At 38.4% G+C, this 14,688-nt stretch overlaps 1 protein-coding gene across 2 annotated transcripts; it reads left to right on the top strand.

Moving 5' to 3' along the window:
• Positions 7-14,344, top strand: LOC109712873 (polyadenylate-binding protein-interacting protein 11). 2 transcript variants are annotated; one of them, XM_020236664.1, is made up of 11 exons: positions 7-830; positions 937-1,047; positions 4,870-4,914; positions 4,997-5,069; positions 5,164-5,276; positions 5,407-5,466; positions 5,548-5,595; positions 5,702-5,770; positions 11,507-11,568; positions 13,891-13,958; positions 14,067-14,344. In XM_020236664.1, exons 1-10 carry the CDS (start codon positions 309-311, stop codon positions 13,946-13,948), a joined length of 1,161 nt encoding a protein of 386 aa, XP_020092253.1. In that variant the 5' UTR covers positions 7-308; the 3' UTR covers positions 13,949-13,958; positions 14,067-14,344. The 2 variants fall into 2 exon arrangements, with proteins under 2 accessions (XP_020092253.1, XP_020092252.1); XM_020236663.1 differs by having other exon boundaries at positions 13,891-14,344.

The raw sequence follows: 14,688 nt of genomic DNA, 5'->3' as shown, positions 1-14,688 counted from the left end.
AAGAAAAGAAGGGGAGAGGGAGAGGGAGAGGGAGAGGGAGAGGGAGAGGCAACGCACACCTCCGCTACTCTGCTCCACCAACAACCACCCTCCTCCCTCTGATCTTTCTTCTCCGATTGGCTCCACTTCTCGACGGTGACCCGATCCCATCCGGTGATCTTACCCCATTTCCCTCCTCTTTCCTTTTTTTTCTTTTTTTTCTTTTTTTTTTGGCTGGGCTCCTACTCTGTATTTATTTATTAATAATAAGTGAAGAGGGACAAGGGCTTCGGCGTTGTGAGAGAAAAGAGAGGAGGGAGGGAGGTCTCATGGCGGTTATCGAAGGCACGGGAGTCGTCGATCTCGGAGCGAACGGAGATTACAACGGCGGCGGCGGCGGAGCACCCGACACCCGTGCCGCCGCCGCCGCCGCCGCCAAGGATCTCGACGGGATCCTGCCACCGCCGGCGCCGGCTCCGGCGATGCGGATGCTGGACCACGCTGGGGCCGCCGGGTTCCCGGTGCTCCGGCCCCACCACGATCCCTCTGCCTTCCACATCGGCGCCCACCATTTCGCCCGCGGCGGCGAGGAGCTGGTGCGGAGCGCCGCGGCGGCGGGGGGAGGAGGGCATCGGAGCATCGGCGCGGAGGCGGCCGGGGGCGATGGATTCAAGCGGGAGATGCGGGATCTGGAGGAGCTGCTCTCCAAGCTGAATCCCATGGCGGAGGAGTTCGTCCCCCCCTCGCTTGTTTCCAGCCATCAACACGGCGCCGGCGGAGGCGCCGGATTCTTCTCCGACGGGTTTAAGATCAATAGTGGACTGGGGAATGGCGGCGTCGGCGGAAGGAGGGTAAGGGTTTTGACTCCGCTCTACTTCATATTCGTTTTCTCCATTTTTCAGGATATTATATTCGATCCTCTGAGGAGTATCTTTCTCTTGATGCTTCTGTGTGTAGAAGAAGAATGGATACGGGCAGTGGAATCGCCGGACGAACAGCAGGACGAGTTTGGCCCAGCGAGAAGAGGCAATCCGGAGAACCGTCTATGTTTCTGATATCGATCAGCAGGTGAGAACTCAACTCTCAACTTTACCCACAAAATATCAGGTGATGGCTCCTAGTGAGCTAGGTTTGTAGGTTTTGTTTCCTCGGCGCTCGGTTCGGCTTGGGCTTTTCTTGTTTGATTGAGGTACTCTAAATTTGCGGACTATGTTTTTTTGTAGTTCTTGTTTGATTGAGGTATTGCATTTTGGGGACTATGTTTTTGTGTATTAGGCGCTTCTCATCAGGGTTTACTGCAGATGGGTATCTACTTATTTTTATTAATCTTGGCTATTCTTAGTTCGATACTAGAGTCCCCGGAGATGAGATGTTCTGTGAGATGGTTGAACATTTTCCTCCTATGGACCTTGAGAATTGTTGCCTGCATTTTTTCTGATGCAGAGTGATCATTTGTTTTTTTGCAAAAATGTTTATGCAAGTGTAGCCATGTTAGCGGTTGTTTGCATTCCATTCGGAACAACCTCTCTTGAGAAGCAGAAGCCGAGCATTTGGGAAGATGAAAGAATTAATGAGGCTCCAAGATTCCAAAGAAGACACTTCAATATAAGCTTTTGCATTTATCTTTGGTAGAAGGTTATGAGAGATTTAACAAAAGTTTTTAGGGCTTCTCAGACTGATCTCTTTGAATAACATCTTGGTAGACATTATTTTGCTAATGGTTAAGTGCTCATTTTGTTTGGTCCTTGTAGTTAGTTCTGTGTGACAATGAAGTCCTTCAGTTAGTCTACCATATGAAAGAGGTGCAAGTGGCATATTCGTTAGGGTATGCTGATTGGACAGATTTTTGAGGTTTGGATTTCGATGATGATGTTGATGTGGAATTGTTTTTTAGTCAGTAGCCTTAAGGGATTACTTGATATTAAATGGAAAAATAACGCTAGGGACTAAATTGTAAGTTGGAAAATCTGAGGATGAGGCAAAATCTGGATGAAATTACTAAATATGTGGTGAACCTGTTATATCAGAGTCAAATACTCATTTAAGTGTACCGATTTCCATTCAAGACACTCCTAATGTATATCTCCTTCCTTTCATTTCCATTCAAGACCACTTATATTTTAGCAAAACTTATGGAATTATTGTTCTAACATAGGAGAACCACAATAGAATAATGCCAGACTTACGTGAACAAGCAAAGCGAAAATAAAATTACATCACTGTGTATATCTATTGAAAACTGAGGCATTAGAAAACACAATAAGATTCTCAAAGAAGAAACTTAAAAGACTAAGTTGTAGAACAAATTGAGATAGCTTTTAATATATCATAACATTATGCTAGAAAAATAAAGATGCTAATACTAATCGCACTAATTCATCTCCTGAAATTATAAGTTTCAATCAATTTTTGAACAATGTGTGAATTTGAAGCTCCTTAAATTAGCACTCTTTTTTTCACTAAAATCTTCGTGCTTCAACTTACTAAAATTAGTGGTGGAGATATGACCTTGGTGCCCAACAAGCTGAAAATCGAATAAAGTAACAGGTATATAGGTGCTGAGGAGTCATTTTGAAGCTTGCGATGTTTTAGTTGTTCGAAATTTCCCTAATATTTTGTCTTTATTATTACTCTCTACTCTTTGCTAACATGAATAAATTATCAACTTATATATAAAGAGTTTAGTTGTATGGATAATTAAAACAAGTATTGCTAACAATGTGATCAATTAGCTTTGCTGACCAGGAAGCATTAAAGAATCGTGTAATCCACTTTTGGAAATTCAATTTTTGATTATTACCAGGAAAGAGGCCAATTGTATGGAAAGCTAGCACAAATTCCACTAACAATTTGATGAATCAGCTATGCTGATCAGGTAGCGTTAAAGAAGTGAGGAATAAACTTCTGGAAATTCAATTCATAATTATTACTAGGATGCCAAATTTGAAAGATTGTAATGAAGATTTTTTTGTGAAAGTTACAAATTTTTAGTTCTGGAAAGAAATATTTGGCTAATAACTATGTAATGCCTTATTTTTTTAGGTCCATGCTTATTCAGCTTCAAAAATTTTCCAATAAGGACCTTACCTTCCCCTAGTTCTGCCCCTACAAACACAGTTAGCAATGATGCGTTTGGGCTATTATAAATTTTTTAGTTGCTTTTCTATTTGAAGATGAGCTATTTGGTCTTTGAATATTGTGAAAATTATAGAATGTTCAAACTATCTAGTTTACCTCGAAGAATTTCTGACAATTTTTTATATGGCTTTTCAGCTGTCAGGTGTTTTTGGAGTTGGGTTCAAAGGTATCCAACTTTTGAGAAAGATAAAACAATTAAGGGGTATCTAACCTTTTCAAAAAGTTTAAAACAAATATTAGAGTTGAAACAGTAATAGAACATGTCATTTCAGGCCACCATGGATATATTAAAGAGATGCCGTAAGCTAAATAAATAGTTTAACGAGAACATGACAAACTTGCATTTGTTGTCTATCAAAGGTATTAAAATTCAATATGATAAGTGAACCAAAAATTTGTCTTAAGTTCAGCCAATATTTTTATGTATTAAACTTCTTTGGACCTAATTTAACTAAATCCAAGATGTTTCAGTTTTAGATTTGTTTTCAACTGTAGATTCAGATTGGCTTGGTCTGAATTTCTTGGGTTACACTCTTGTTTTAGTGTTTTGAATGAAACTTCAAGCCATGCATGAGAGCAATTTTAATTTATTTAATGAGAGATGAATAATTAGTACAACAGATGTATTATAAGCTTGGCAGTAAGACCTTTTTTAAGTGTTGGGAACACTGGTTTGTTCGCAATGTTATAATCTAATTGATTTTCATAAACCATTAGCATACAAATCTGCTATTAAGTTAGCCTATTAGTCGAATATGTATGGTATGTAACATTCTTTTCAGTACAATTATGTGCCTTCTCCGAACAAGTTTTAAGAGTAACTTATCCTAAAGTGTAGGGTTGTGCAAATGAATTGGAAAAAGTGAAAATCCGAACTGGCAGAAGCACATAGTTTGGTATAGTTCTGTGTACTACAGTCAGGCCTAATTTGGTATTGTGGTAATGAGAAGTACTATGGTAGACCCAAAAAGTACTATGGAAGTCCGGTGGCAGTTGCTACCGCAATTTTAGAGCGTAAACAAAGGGGCAGGTTAAAAGCACTTTTTGGGGTCTTCCATAGTATAAAAATGGTTGCCTTTAGCCACCACATGACCAATCTAGGCCTCAATAGTTTGGGAGGAATTCTAATTCCAGAAACACCAAATGGATATGTTATGGTGTTGGTTGCAACTTAGGGAAATGACAAAACAAATTGATCAGGTTGTCTTTTTAGATACTTAATATCTACGATGAGTTTAACACTTTAAGCTCTGATTGCCTACTGCCACTTCTAATGATTCCATCAGCTAGGTAGGAAACCATGCTAGGAGAGAGAGTTTTTAAGCAAGTGGAGCTAAAAGGTAAGAGGCACTTGTTAGTGTGTGACCCCTATGCACTTATTTTGTCTCATATCTGTGAGAAGAGACTTGATTCTTTGGATTAATGGTTCCCAGTTTGAATGAAAGTTGAGAGCAACAATTTCCTGCAATTAATTTTGCGAAAAAGCTAGGCCATTAAATGCTGCTTATACTTGACTAGATTTTGTTATATTTTGGCTTTTCCTTGGGTAACTAGGGATTGTCCAATCCTGTTTATAAACTAAAGAAGACAAACTTAAAAGTTTCTGTATTGGTTATTTTTTCTTGGTAGCAATAGTTACCATGGTCTTTCATTGACAGTTTAGTTCGTCACTTTTCCAAAATCAGGATCTTTTCATTCTACATTTTTGTACTTCTTTGTGCTGAATTTTATGCATTTTTTTTTGGTGTTTAGGTTACTGAAGAACAGCTTGCGGCACTATTTATCAACTGTGGGCAGGTTAGCGCCCTTCATTTCCTATGGTTTTTAACTATGTAAATTCCTACGTTCCATTTTAATGCTACTTTTATTGCGGTTGTAGGTCGTCGATTGCCGTGTGTGTGGGGACCCAAATTCTGTCCTCCGATTTGCTTTCATAGAGTTTACTGACGAGGGTAGGTTTCAGTGAACATATTCACATGCTCTCACTGGTATTGATTTTTATTTTGCAATGTGATCAAGAATTGTCTTCTTCTGATGCAACTTCAGACGGTGCAAGAGCTGCTTTAAATCTGTCAGGAACCGTTCTCGGATATTATCCAGTAAGGGTTCTTCCTTCAAAAACTGCTATTGCGCCTGTCAACCCGACATTCTTGCCCAGGGTAAGAAAATCTAGATAGTTTCCATTTCATCCAACTAGAGCTAGAGTAACAGAATGCATTTACATTTACTTAAGGGAGTCACTCTTATGCATATTGATACCTAACAAGTTGTTCCTAATGTGTCCTTCAGTCTGATGATGAACGCGAGATGTGTGCCAGGACTGTATATTGTACAAATATTGACAAGAAGGTTGGCTGCATTTTCATTATTTTTTTTGTTACATGTTCTCTTTACATTAGCTTTCCTACTTACAAAATGATTGTGGTGTAGGTTTCTCAAGCAGATGTCAAACTCTTCTTTGAGTCGATATGTGGAGAGGTATGCTCCCTTTGTAATCAACTTTTGTTTATTTTCGTATTAAATGTTTGTTTTGATGTTGTCAACCATTTGCACAATTATTTTATACTACTCCCACTTGATGTAGGTATATCGCTTGAGGCTGCTTGGGGACTATCATCACTCCACACGCATTGCCTTTGTTGAGTTTGTACTGGTATTATTCTTGTCTTCTTGAACTAATTTCAAAACAGTACCTCATCTAGTTGAGGGATATATACTGTGGCTGAAGATATGCATAAGTTTAAGGCATCAATTATGAAAAGTTAGACAATCATTCGGTCTGTCGATTAAACTGATTCCCAAGAGCTTTTTGGCAGTAAATTGTGCTGCCTTATAGTGCGCTGTTGTCAATGAAAGTCTTAAACCTGTCCTCATTAATAGCTGCATTTTCATATTGATTTTGTGTCTTTATTTCCACTATCTAATGGGGCCTTGTTGAAACTTTCATGCACGAGGAAACTACCTTAATACCAGAAATCAACCTGCAGAAGATGACTACTGCAAGTTAGACAAGAATAGTGAAGTGTGTCATCATCTTGTTTGTCCTTTTTTTTTCGTGTTAGTTCTCCAAAGGTTGTTTTAGGTGATGGCTCAAATGCTTCAGAATAATCTATTTCCCTGTCTATATCCCATTCTAGGTGGACCTGACTACATGAATACTTAAAGAAATATATTGAAATTGCTTCAATGAACAGAAGTCAACAGTTATTGTAATTTAGAAAAGATAAAGATCACGGCATTGTTATCTTTAACTCAATCTGTTGGCAGATTGACTTCTGTAGTCTTATTATTTGTTGGTTAGCTTCCAAGTTTAAGAAGTAACAACTGGAAATAGATCCCTACAGAGTTAAAAAGTATATTGAATGTGTCCCTACAAATATCTGAATATCAACCATGTCCCTTTAAAATTTAAGTTCATGCATGAATACCGCTGGACTTAATGGCAGTTGATGGTGATGCACTTCATTAGGTGTTAATTATGCACTGGTTCTGCAGCCATGGTAGTAAAGGAAATGGTAATCCTAGTCCTTTGGATATTGGAATGGGGAAAGTTCTTACTCTAAGATCGATTATCCCTTTGGGTTTAACTGCGACTGCATGTCGCTGATGAGAGGCATGAAAGTTAATTACAGTATAATGAAAGACAACCCTTGCTAGAAAGAAGGGATCATGATGACTTTGGAAAGTTGAGGTGACCATGATGGATCAACTAACAAAGAATGACAAGAGGTACGCTAGCAGGACTATAAAGAGGAGATTGGCCGTAGAGGCCATAACAAGCTAGGGTAGCTAGAAGAATGGTGGGTAGAAGTGGTGTCTTTGCAATCTAGTGTGCAAATGGAGAGGATTAACATGCATGGTGATTGGCACTAGTGTGTGATTTGGAAGCTGTTAGACTCTTCTCCGACGGCGACCAGGAGTGAAGGAAATACATGGTGCTGTGAAGGGGGTTTCAAGCCACATACATGGGTATGTGGGCTGACAATATATTCCTTATTTTTTTCCTTTGTTCTTCATCGCATGGAGAGAAATTATCTCATGAAGCCATCCAATGGGCTTTGATCTCCTATGGTGCATTAGAAAGTGGAATTCAATTAGGATATTTATTTTATTCAAAGGAGAATTAGATTCTTTTAATTGACTTATCCTTCCTTTTTTGACATTTTGGACTATACCTAGCTATTGGAGATGGATAGGATAGAGAGTAGAGGATGGGTTGAGGTAGATGGAGAATGTTCTGGGAAGTGTAATGGTGTAGGCAATGAGAGAGTCGGTTTATTAGGTTTTACTAAACAGTATTAACATTTGGAAGATGACCATTGCTCAAGAATTGAGGGACAGTTTTGCGCCAGCAATCAAGTCATTTCACCAACTAATTGTTCAGTTCTGACAGTTGATTGACGGTATGTCGCCTGACAATATATACCTTATTTTTTCCCTTTGTTCTTCATCGCTTGGAGAGAAATTATCTGATTAAGCCATCCAGTGGGCTTTGATCTCCTATGGTGCATTAGAAAATGGAATCCAATTAGGATATTTATTTTATTTGAAGAAGAATTAGATTCTTTTGATTGTTTTATCCTTTCTTTTTTTGACATTTGGGACTATACCCGAGCTATTGGAGATGGATAGGATAGAGAATAGAGTATGGGTTGAGGTAGATGGAGAAGGTTCTGGGAAGTGTAATGGTGTAGCCAAATGAGAGAGTCAATTTATCAGGTTTACTATATAGTATTAACATTTGAAAGAAGATGACCATTGCCCAAGAATTGAGGGACACTTTTGCGCAGATAATCAAGTCATTTCAAAAACTAATTGTTCTGTTATGACAGTTGACTAATGGTTGGTCAAAGTTAAGATAATAAATTAACTTCTAAGTTTTGGATGAACTTATATTTGTGAGGTCACATATCGATATAAGTGCATTTGGGGAAATGCTTGCAGTATCACTTTTGGAAAAACAACATTGGAACATATTTACTACTTTTTTATCCTTGCCAAGCAAAGTCCATAGAAGTATATTGCAAACAATTTGCTTTAACTGATGCATGGACTAGCATATGATTTGAGTTTAGGAAACAAGAAAATGTAAGCAGTACAAAATGAGTTTAGAGTGAGTCATTTCTTTGTTTCTTTCATATTCTTTATTTCTCTTTACTACTGTATTGGGTATAATACACCATTGGTCCCCAAACTTTTGGCCAAGTTTCATTTTGGTCCTTGAACTTTCAAGTTTGACGTTAGAGACCCTAATGTCACGGACTTAGTGGTTTTTCTTGCAAAATTCTGTGTGGTGCCCGCCTTCCTACTCGAAGATGGGAAAGCCTGCCTCGATCTTGCTAGTTTGGACCTAATGCTCTCGAAGACTAAGTGTACTCGAAGATGGGAAAGCCTGTCTCGATCTTGCTAGTCTGGACCTAATGCCCTCGAAGACTAAGTGCAAGAAAGAGAGACAAGTGAGAGAGAGATAGAGGTTTTGCCAAAAAGTGAGTGCTCTATTACTTCAAAACAGAAAATACAAATACACTCTCCTATATACTTTGGCCTCAACCATTCCCCCTATTTATAGGCCTACGGTACATTGAATCTACCCACAAACTAGCCTAGAAAACGGTAAAGAAAATTGTTGAGTTGCCTATGGCTCTTTGGCTTCTGCTGTGCAGTTTTCTGAGCCATTTACTTCTGCAGTTTGCATAACCTTTCGTCTCCTAAAAAAGTTGCTGGAATGGTGCCCCTCTGGCTGCCCGTTTTAGTTAGCGAAGTTGGGCTAGGGACATGGGCTGGTCTGAAATTTCTCCAAGTCCCTGACACTAAGCTCTTATAAAAGTTTCAGCTTAGTACCTATACATATTTACTATTAGGAGATCATTGCCTGCATTAAGTGCATCTGCACATTATGTAACACCCATGATGCAATCTACCTTTTATACCATCTCACATGTCATCTATACCAGTCGTTGACGTACAATGTTTCCTTTATATATGAAATGGATCACTTAAGTATCATATGCATGGACTAATGGATTCATGGATATGTATATGAACTAGTTGCAAGCAACAACTTTTACGAGGGAAGAACCAAAATGAGACATTGTCAAAGGTTTAGGGACTAAAAATGATACAATGTTGAAAGTTTAGGGTCTCAAATGTTGAATTTAGAAGTTTGAACACCAAAATGAAACTTGAGTTGAAGCTCCAGGACTAGTGCAATCTACCCTAATTGTACTATACAGGTCCTTTTAGGTGTTAGGTAAAATGCTTGCCCACTAGTTCTTTTCCTACTCGGTCGTAATCCCCCTCTAGGTGGGTACAACTATATGAATCCTCGAAAGAAACTATGGAATCCCTCATCTAAGTACTCTTTTGCCACTTAAATATATTTTAGTTGTCCTCCTCTAAAGAAGTATGCTATTCTGAAGAATTTGCCAATCATAATTAACATAGCTAAATAAAGGTGACCTACAATAGTATAGATATTTTACTATACCGCTACCTCTTAATTATTTTAAGAAGGTTCATATGGAAACCAAATAGACTAGGAAATAAGATCGGTTAAAACCACTTACTGTAATTCCAAAATCCAAACGAACTGAATGTTGCTTTTCTTTGCTTCCGTATTTCTCCTCTCTCTCTCTCTCTCTCTCTCTCTCTCTCTCTCTAATTGCATATTTTTATTGTTTCTTGAATTTTTTAGGCTGAAAATGTTGAAACTGCTCAAGGTGCCAATACTTGCAGTAGCTGACATGAAAATTCAAACCTTGATTCATTCAGCTAACATCCTTTCTGATTCTCAACAGATGCCATTAGATAAATGTGTGAAGTTTTGGAATTTAAGTGTAGTACTATGGTACTATAGGGATTAATGTGCCAATCTTCTAAATCTTGATGGATAAATATGATACAAGCAAATCCTGTCAGTTTCACATTTGAGTAACATTTGCTTGGTTGGTCGCTGCTTTAATGTCCTTAGCACTTCGAGCATTCTTAATTCACAAGTTACATATGTTTTACATATGCTTTTCGTTAGCCACCTGTATTCGCACGGTGTTGTCGTAGAATTCATTTTTCAAAATTAGGGAAATTTGATGTTGACCAAAAATTGTGCTCGTTAATTGTACTATTAAGGCCATGTTTGGTTCGGGGATAAAGCTGGGATAATGAAAGTTATCCCCGTTATTACGCCAAACGGGATGCTTTTTGGCCGGAATATTTTATCCCGGTCAAACCTTGCTATTCTTGGTTATCCCGAAATAGCTTAGGATACATTATTCCACCTTTTTGGTGGATAGTACTTTTTCAAGATTTAATTCCAAGCTTTATTAACATTAGAAGTTGCATTAAAACTAAATTATATAGACATAATATCTTATGTACTACAATAAATTATTTTTATTAAAAAATTATTAATTATACTGTATTAATACATATTATTTATATTTATATATTATATTATAATATATTATTGTAATAAATTATATATTTAAATATTATAATAAATTTTTTTATTAAATTTAAATTTAAGTAGAATTTGAAAAAAATATTTTTATATATTAAATCATAATTTATAATAAATTATTTTTATTAAATATTATAATAAATTATCTATGTAAATGATTTTTATAACAAATTATTTTTTTATTAAATTATATCTTACATCAAACTCAACCATCACTTTTTCCACCATCCTTTAATATTTCATAAAATTAACCAAACACAATTTCAGTTACTCCTCGGAATAGCAGCATTACAAACTAAACATATTTTACTTTTATTGCTGACTATCTCGGAATAGTAAGCTTTTCCAGGGATATACAAATTTATCCTGGTGTTCGTTATCCTTGAACCAAATGGGGTTAGTGGATAAGGTTTAGGAGGCTGATATATAGTATTATAAGGAGAAATACTTGTGTGGCAACTTGCTTTTGTAATAGTGCCAGCAATGAAGTTGATTTCATGTTTGCATTCGCTCATTTGCATTATATCTGTATTTATATGTGCTCTTGGGCCTGTGTTAATAAGTCAACTTGTCTAATATATTGCTGTAATTTGATCCTGCATTCTATGCTTACTATGATATTTGTATTTTGATATCACCTACCAAGGTTATATCAAATAGCTTTATACTATAGTTGCTTCCTTAATCAGCATATAGTTTCTTTATTATTTAGTTTTTATATTTTGGGATCACCTACCAAGGTTTTATCAAAGAGCTTTATAATCTATCTGTTTCTTTAATCTGCATATTATTATGATTGTTCTTTATCATTTGTTTTTTATCAGCCTTTTTTCGATTATGTGATCACCAAAGATAGACTCACTCTGCATTTAATGTTTAGTTTTGATGGTAGAATGCATCAGAATTTTTCATCAATGGGATTATCTCTTTCAGGCTGAGAGTGCTACAGCTGCTCTGAACTGCAGTGGTGCAATACTGGGATCTTTGCCGATAAGGTATGCTGCTTTTTCTTCAAATTACTTTTTCTTTGTTTGTTGCGACTGCTTTTTTTTCTAGCTGTACTCAATGAATTGGTAACATGTATGTAGGGATGTAAAACGGGCCGGACGGCCCACGCACGGCCTTGGGCCGGGCTGGAGCACAACACGGGTGCTGTAGCACCCTTGCCGGCCCAGCCCGGACCGAGCTTGAGGGCCGTGCTGGGCCTCTCCTCTTGGGCCCGAAACGGGTCTGGCTGTGCGAGACTGAGGAGAGACCCTTGGCCTGGCATGGCCCGGCCCACTTGGGCCGGGCCAGCACGGCCCGAACCCCAAGGCCCAAGGCAACTTGCCTTGGGCCTTGGGGTTGAGCGCGCCCTTCTCCTCAGGAGATCTCCTCCTAAGGTCTGTTGTGGCAGACCTTGGGAGGAGGGTTTTGATCCGAAAACACTATCAAATCTTTTTTTTTTCAAAAAAAATAAAAAATTATATATATATTTTTAAAAAATTTAAATATTTGTTATATTATACTTATTTTTATAAGTTTTAAATTTTCAAATAGAAATAATTATTTATTAATATTTTAAATTTTATATATTTTTTTTAAAAATAAAAAATAAAACCTTTTAGCCACCGTTTGGTTGGGGGTTAAGTGGTGGAATAACCCCTTAACCCCCAATTAATACCCAAACACCACCCTTAAGGGGTGGGGTTAGTAAACCCCACCCCAAACCGGGTTATCAGGGATAATCCGGTTTGGTGTGGGGTTAGTAAACCCCACCCTCCCTCCCATCTTTAATCTCGCACGCTTCCCAAGATTCCACTTTTCTCTTTCTCCTCTATTGCTTCTTCTTCTTCCTTCCCATTCTCACCCCGAAGCTTCACGTCTTGCTCCCCAAGCTTAACCTCCGGATCCCCTTCACCTCTGCCCGAAGATCCTTCCCCTCCACCTCCACCTCCGCCCGAAGCCTCTTCACGTCCGCTCGAAGCTCCTCCACCTCCGCCTGAAGCTCCTGCACATCCTTCACCCACGCCAGCCCCTCGATCTCCCCGATCACCGCCCTCTGCCCCGCATCCCGGATCTCGAGGACGCCGAAGTCGGTGGGGAACGCCGCGGCGGGGTTCCGCCGCTCGATCCATTGCCACGCCCTCGGCGGCGCCCGGAGCTCCTCCTCCAGGTAGGCGCGGTGCTCCGCCGCGCGCCGGTACGTAGTCCGTGAACTGGACGACGTAGTTCCGGGACGGGGTTAGGGTTTCGTCGTCGGAAGAGGGGCGAGGAGGAGAGGGAGCGCATAAATTAAATATTTTATAATAAAATAAATAAATTTAGAATAATTAACTGCTAATATAATAAGTTTATACCAATAACTTACTTTTTTAACATATATTCTCAGTTCATAATTAATCAAGCACGCTAGGGAGATTTTAAATTAGGAGACACTAACTACAAAAAACTATTTGCAATAAAAGAATTTATAAAATAATTAAATTTATTTTACTCATTAAAACTAATTGCCATCAAAGAATTTATAAAATAAAAGCAAATTATTTAATTCAAATAATTAAAGTGAGGGTATTTTAGTAATTTTACTCTCTTTATCAATCATTATCCTTCTTATCCCACCTACTCCAACCAAACACTATTTTTCACTATCCTAGACTAACTCCAACCCCCAACCAAACACAAAAAAAAATTTAACCCCACCTTAACCCTGAACTTAAACCTATTCCTGGAATAGCTATTTTTTCCTTAACCCCGAACCAAACGGTAGCTTAGGAGCCGGCTCGGAGCATTGCCCTGCTCGGCATGGCCTGGGCCTCCGGGCCAAAGACTTGGTAGCTCCGGCCCGGTCAGGGCCCGGATTTAGAACCGGGCGGGCCGAGCCTGGCTGGGCCGGCCCCTAGCCCGAATCGGCAGGAAAATGTCGGCCGTGTCGGGTACATTACACCCCTACACGTATGGAAGCTACCCAAACTACTAACTGTTTTGATCGTACTACCTGACCTTAAACGTCTTGACCTTTTCTACCTAATCAATTTATTTCATGAACCTTTTGTTAGACAACATGAATCACTTTTTATTTAACGGTCTTGATCAGACTATTTTTTCTGATGGATTGCTCTACTATATTCCTTTCAAGCAAGAGCCATCAAATTGCTCAATTCAAACAAGTTGAAAAGTTTGGTACCATAATCAAAACTTTTAAGATTACGTAGTCGTCCCAAAACAGACTTTCATACACTTTTACCTAAAAAAATGTTCTAGTCTTGTTAGTCTTACTTGAAGTTGAATTAATCTACTAAAAAGTTTTCTTGGTTTTTGTCAAACAAATATTTCAGGGTCAGCCCGTCAAAGACTCCTGTGCGACCACGTGCACCTCGGCAGCCAGCGCATTGAATGTTTGTAGGTACAAGAGGTTCCAATAGTACTATTTATATATATATACCTTACACGCCTAGAAATTTATGAAGGTATGAGTTTTTGGTCTAAAGTTATTTACCGTATGTTTCTTCAGTATATCTTCCTACTTTTGGTAGAGCGGAGGGGAGGGGGGCATGGGATGTTCTTTGGTTGCACATATAGTTGGTTTTTTTAGTACATTTATCTTCTGATTATGTGACAAGACAGACTGCTGGGCATGTCTATGAGATTGTTCAGTTGTTTGTGAAAACTTGTATCGAACTAATCAAGCCTACATGAAATGTTCTGTTGTTATTACTATACAACTGCGTGCCAAGAGCACTCAGATTAACTATCAAACTTGAGAATGGTCTATCTTTTTATTCTCTCACAGACAGTTAACTTCTTACTTACAATCGTGAATTACAGCAAGTGTAAAATGTGACGTATAGTCCTTGTACCATCCCAATATTGCAATTAGTTCCTGAGCTTTTCACTTGAACCCTTTCAGTCCATCGTTATTTAGTAGCTGATGTAAAGAAAATCTGCCCTCTTACTGTAAAATTATTATTTCAAGCCTGTTTGATTGAGCTAAAATGAAATGTCTATAAAAGATGTCAGATCTTTTAAGCCAGATATTAGATTGCAATGTGTGAGAGTTCAGCGCCTGAAGTGTTTAGGTAAAAATTTCAAGAACCAAGTCGCAATATCAGAATAATATGAGGACTACTTGTGCA

Source organism: Ananas comosus, linkage group 7, assembly GCF_001540865.1.
Source record: "Ananas comosus cultivar F153 linkage group 7, ASM154086v1, whole genome shotgun sequence".
Lineage (NCBI taxonomy): Eukaryota > Viridiplantae > Streptophyta > Magnoliopsida > Poales > Bromeliaceae > Ananas > Ananas comosus.
The sequence above is the reverse complement of the archived record's forward strand: the minus strand, read 5'-3'. Positions and strand labels throughout refer to the sequence as shown.

What these genes read in the sequence shown, in the direction of transcription:
- LOC109712873 (XM_020236664.1), top strand. Translation starts at nt 309, where the DNA reads ATGGCGGTTATCGAAGGCACGGGAGTCGTCGATCTCGGAGCGAACGGA. An exon ending in CCTTTGTTGAGTTTGTACTG is followed by an intron (nt 5,771 to 11,506) that starts GTATTATTCTTG and finishes TATCTCTTTCAG; the next exon opens with GCTGAGAGTGCTACAGCTGC. An exon ending in CTGGGATCTTTGCCGATAAG is followed by an intron (nt 11,569 to 13,890) that starts GTATGCTGCTTT and finishes CAAATATTTCAG; the next exon opens with GGTCAGCCCGTCAAAGACTC.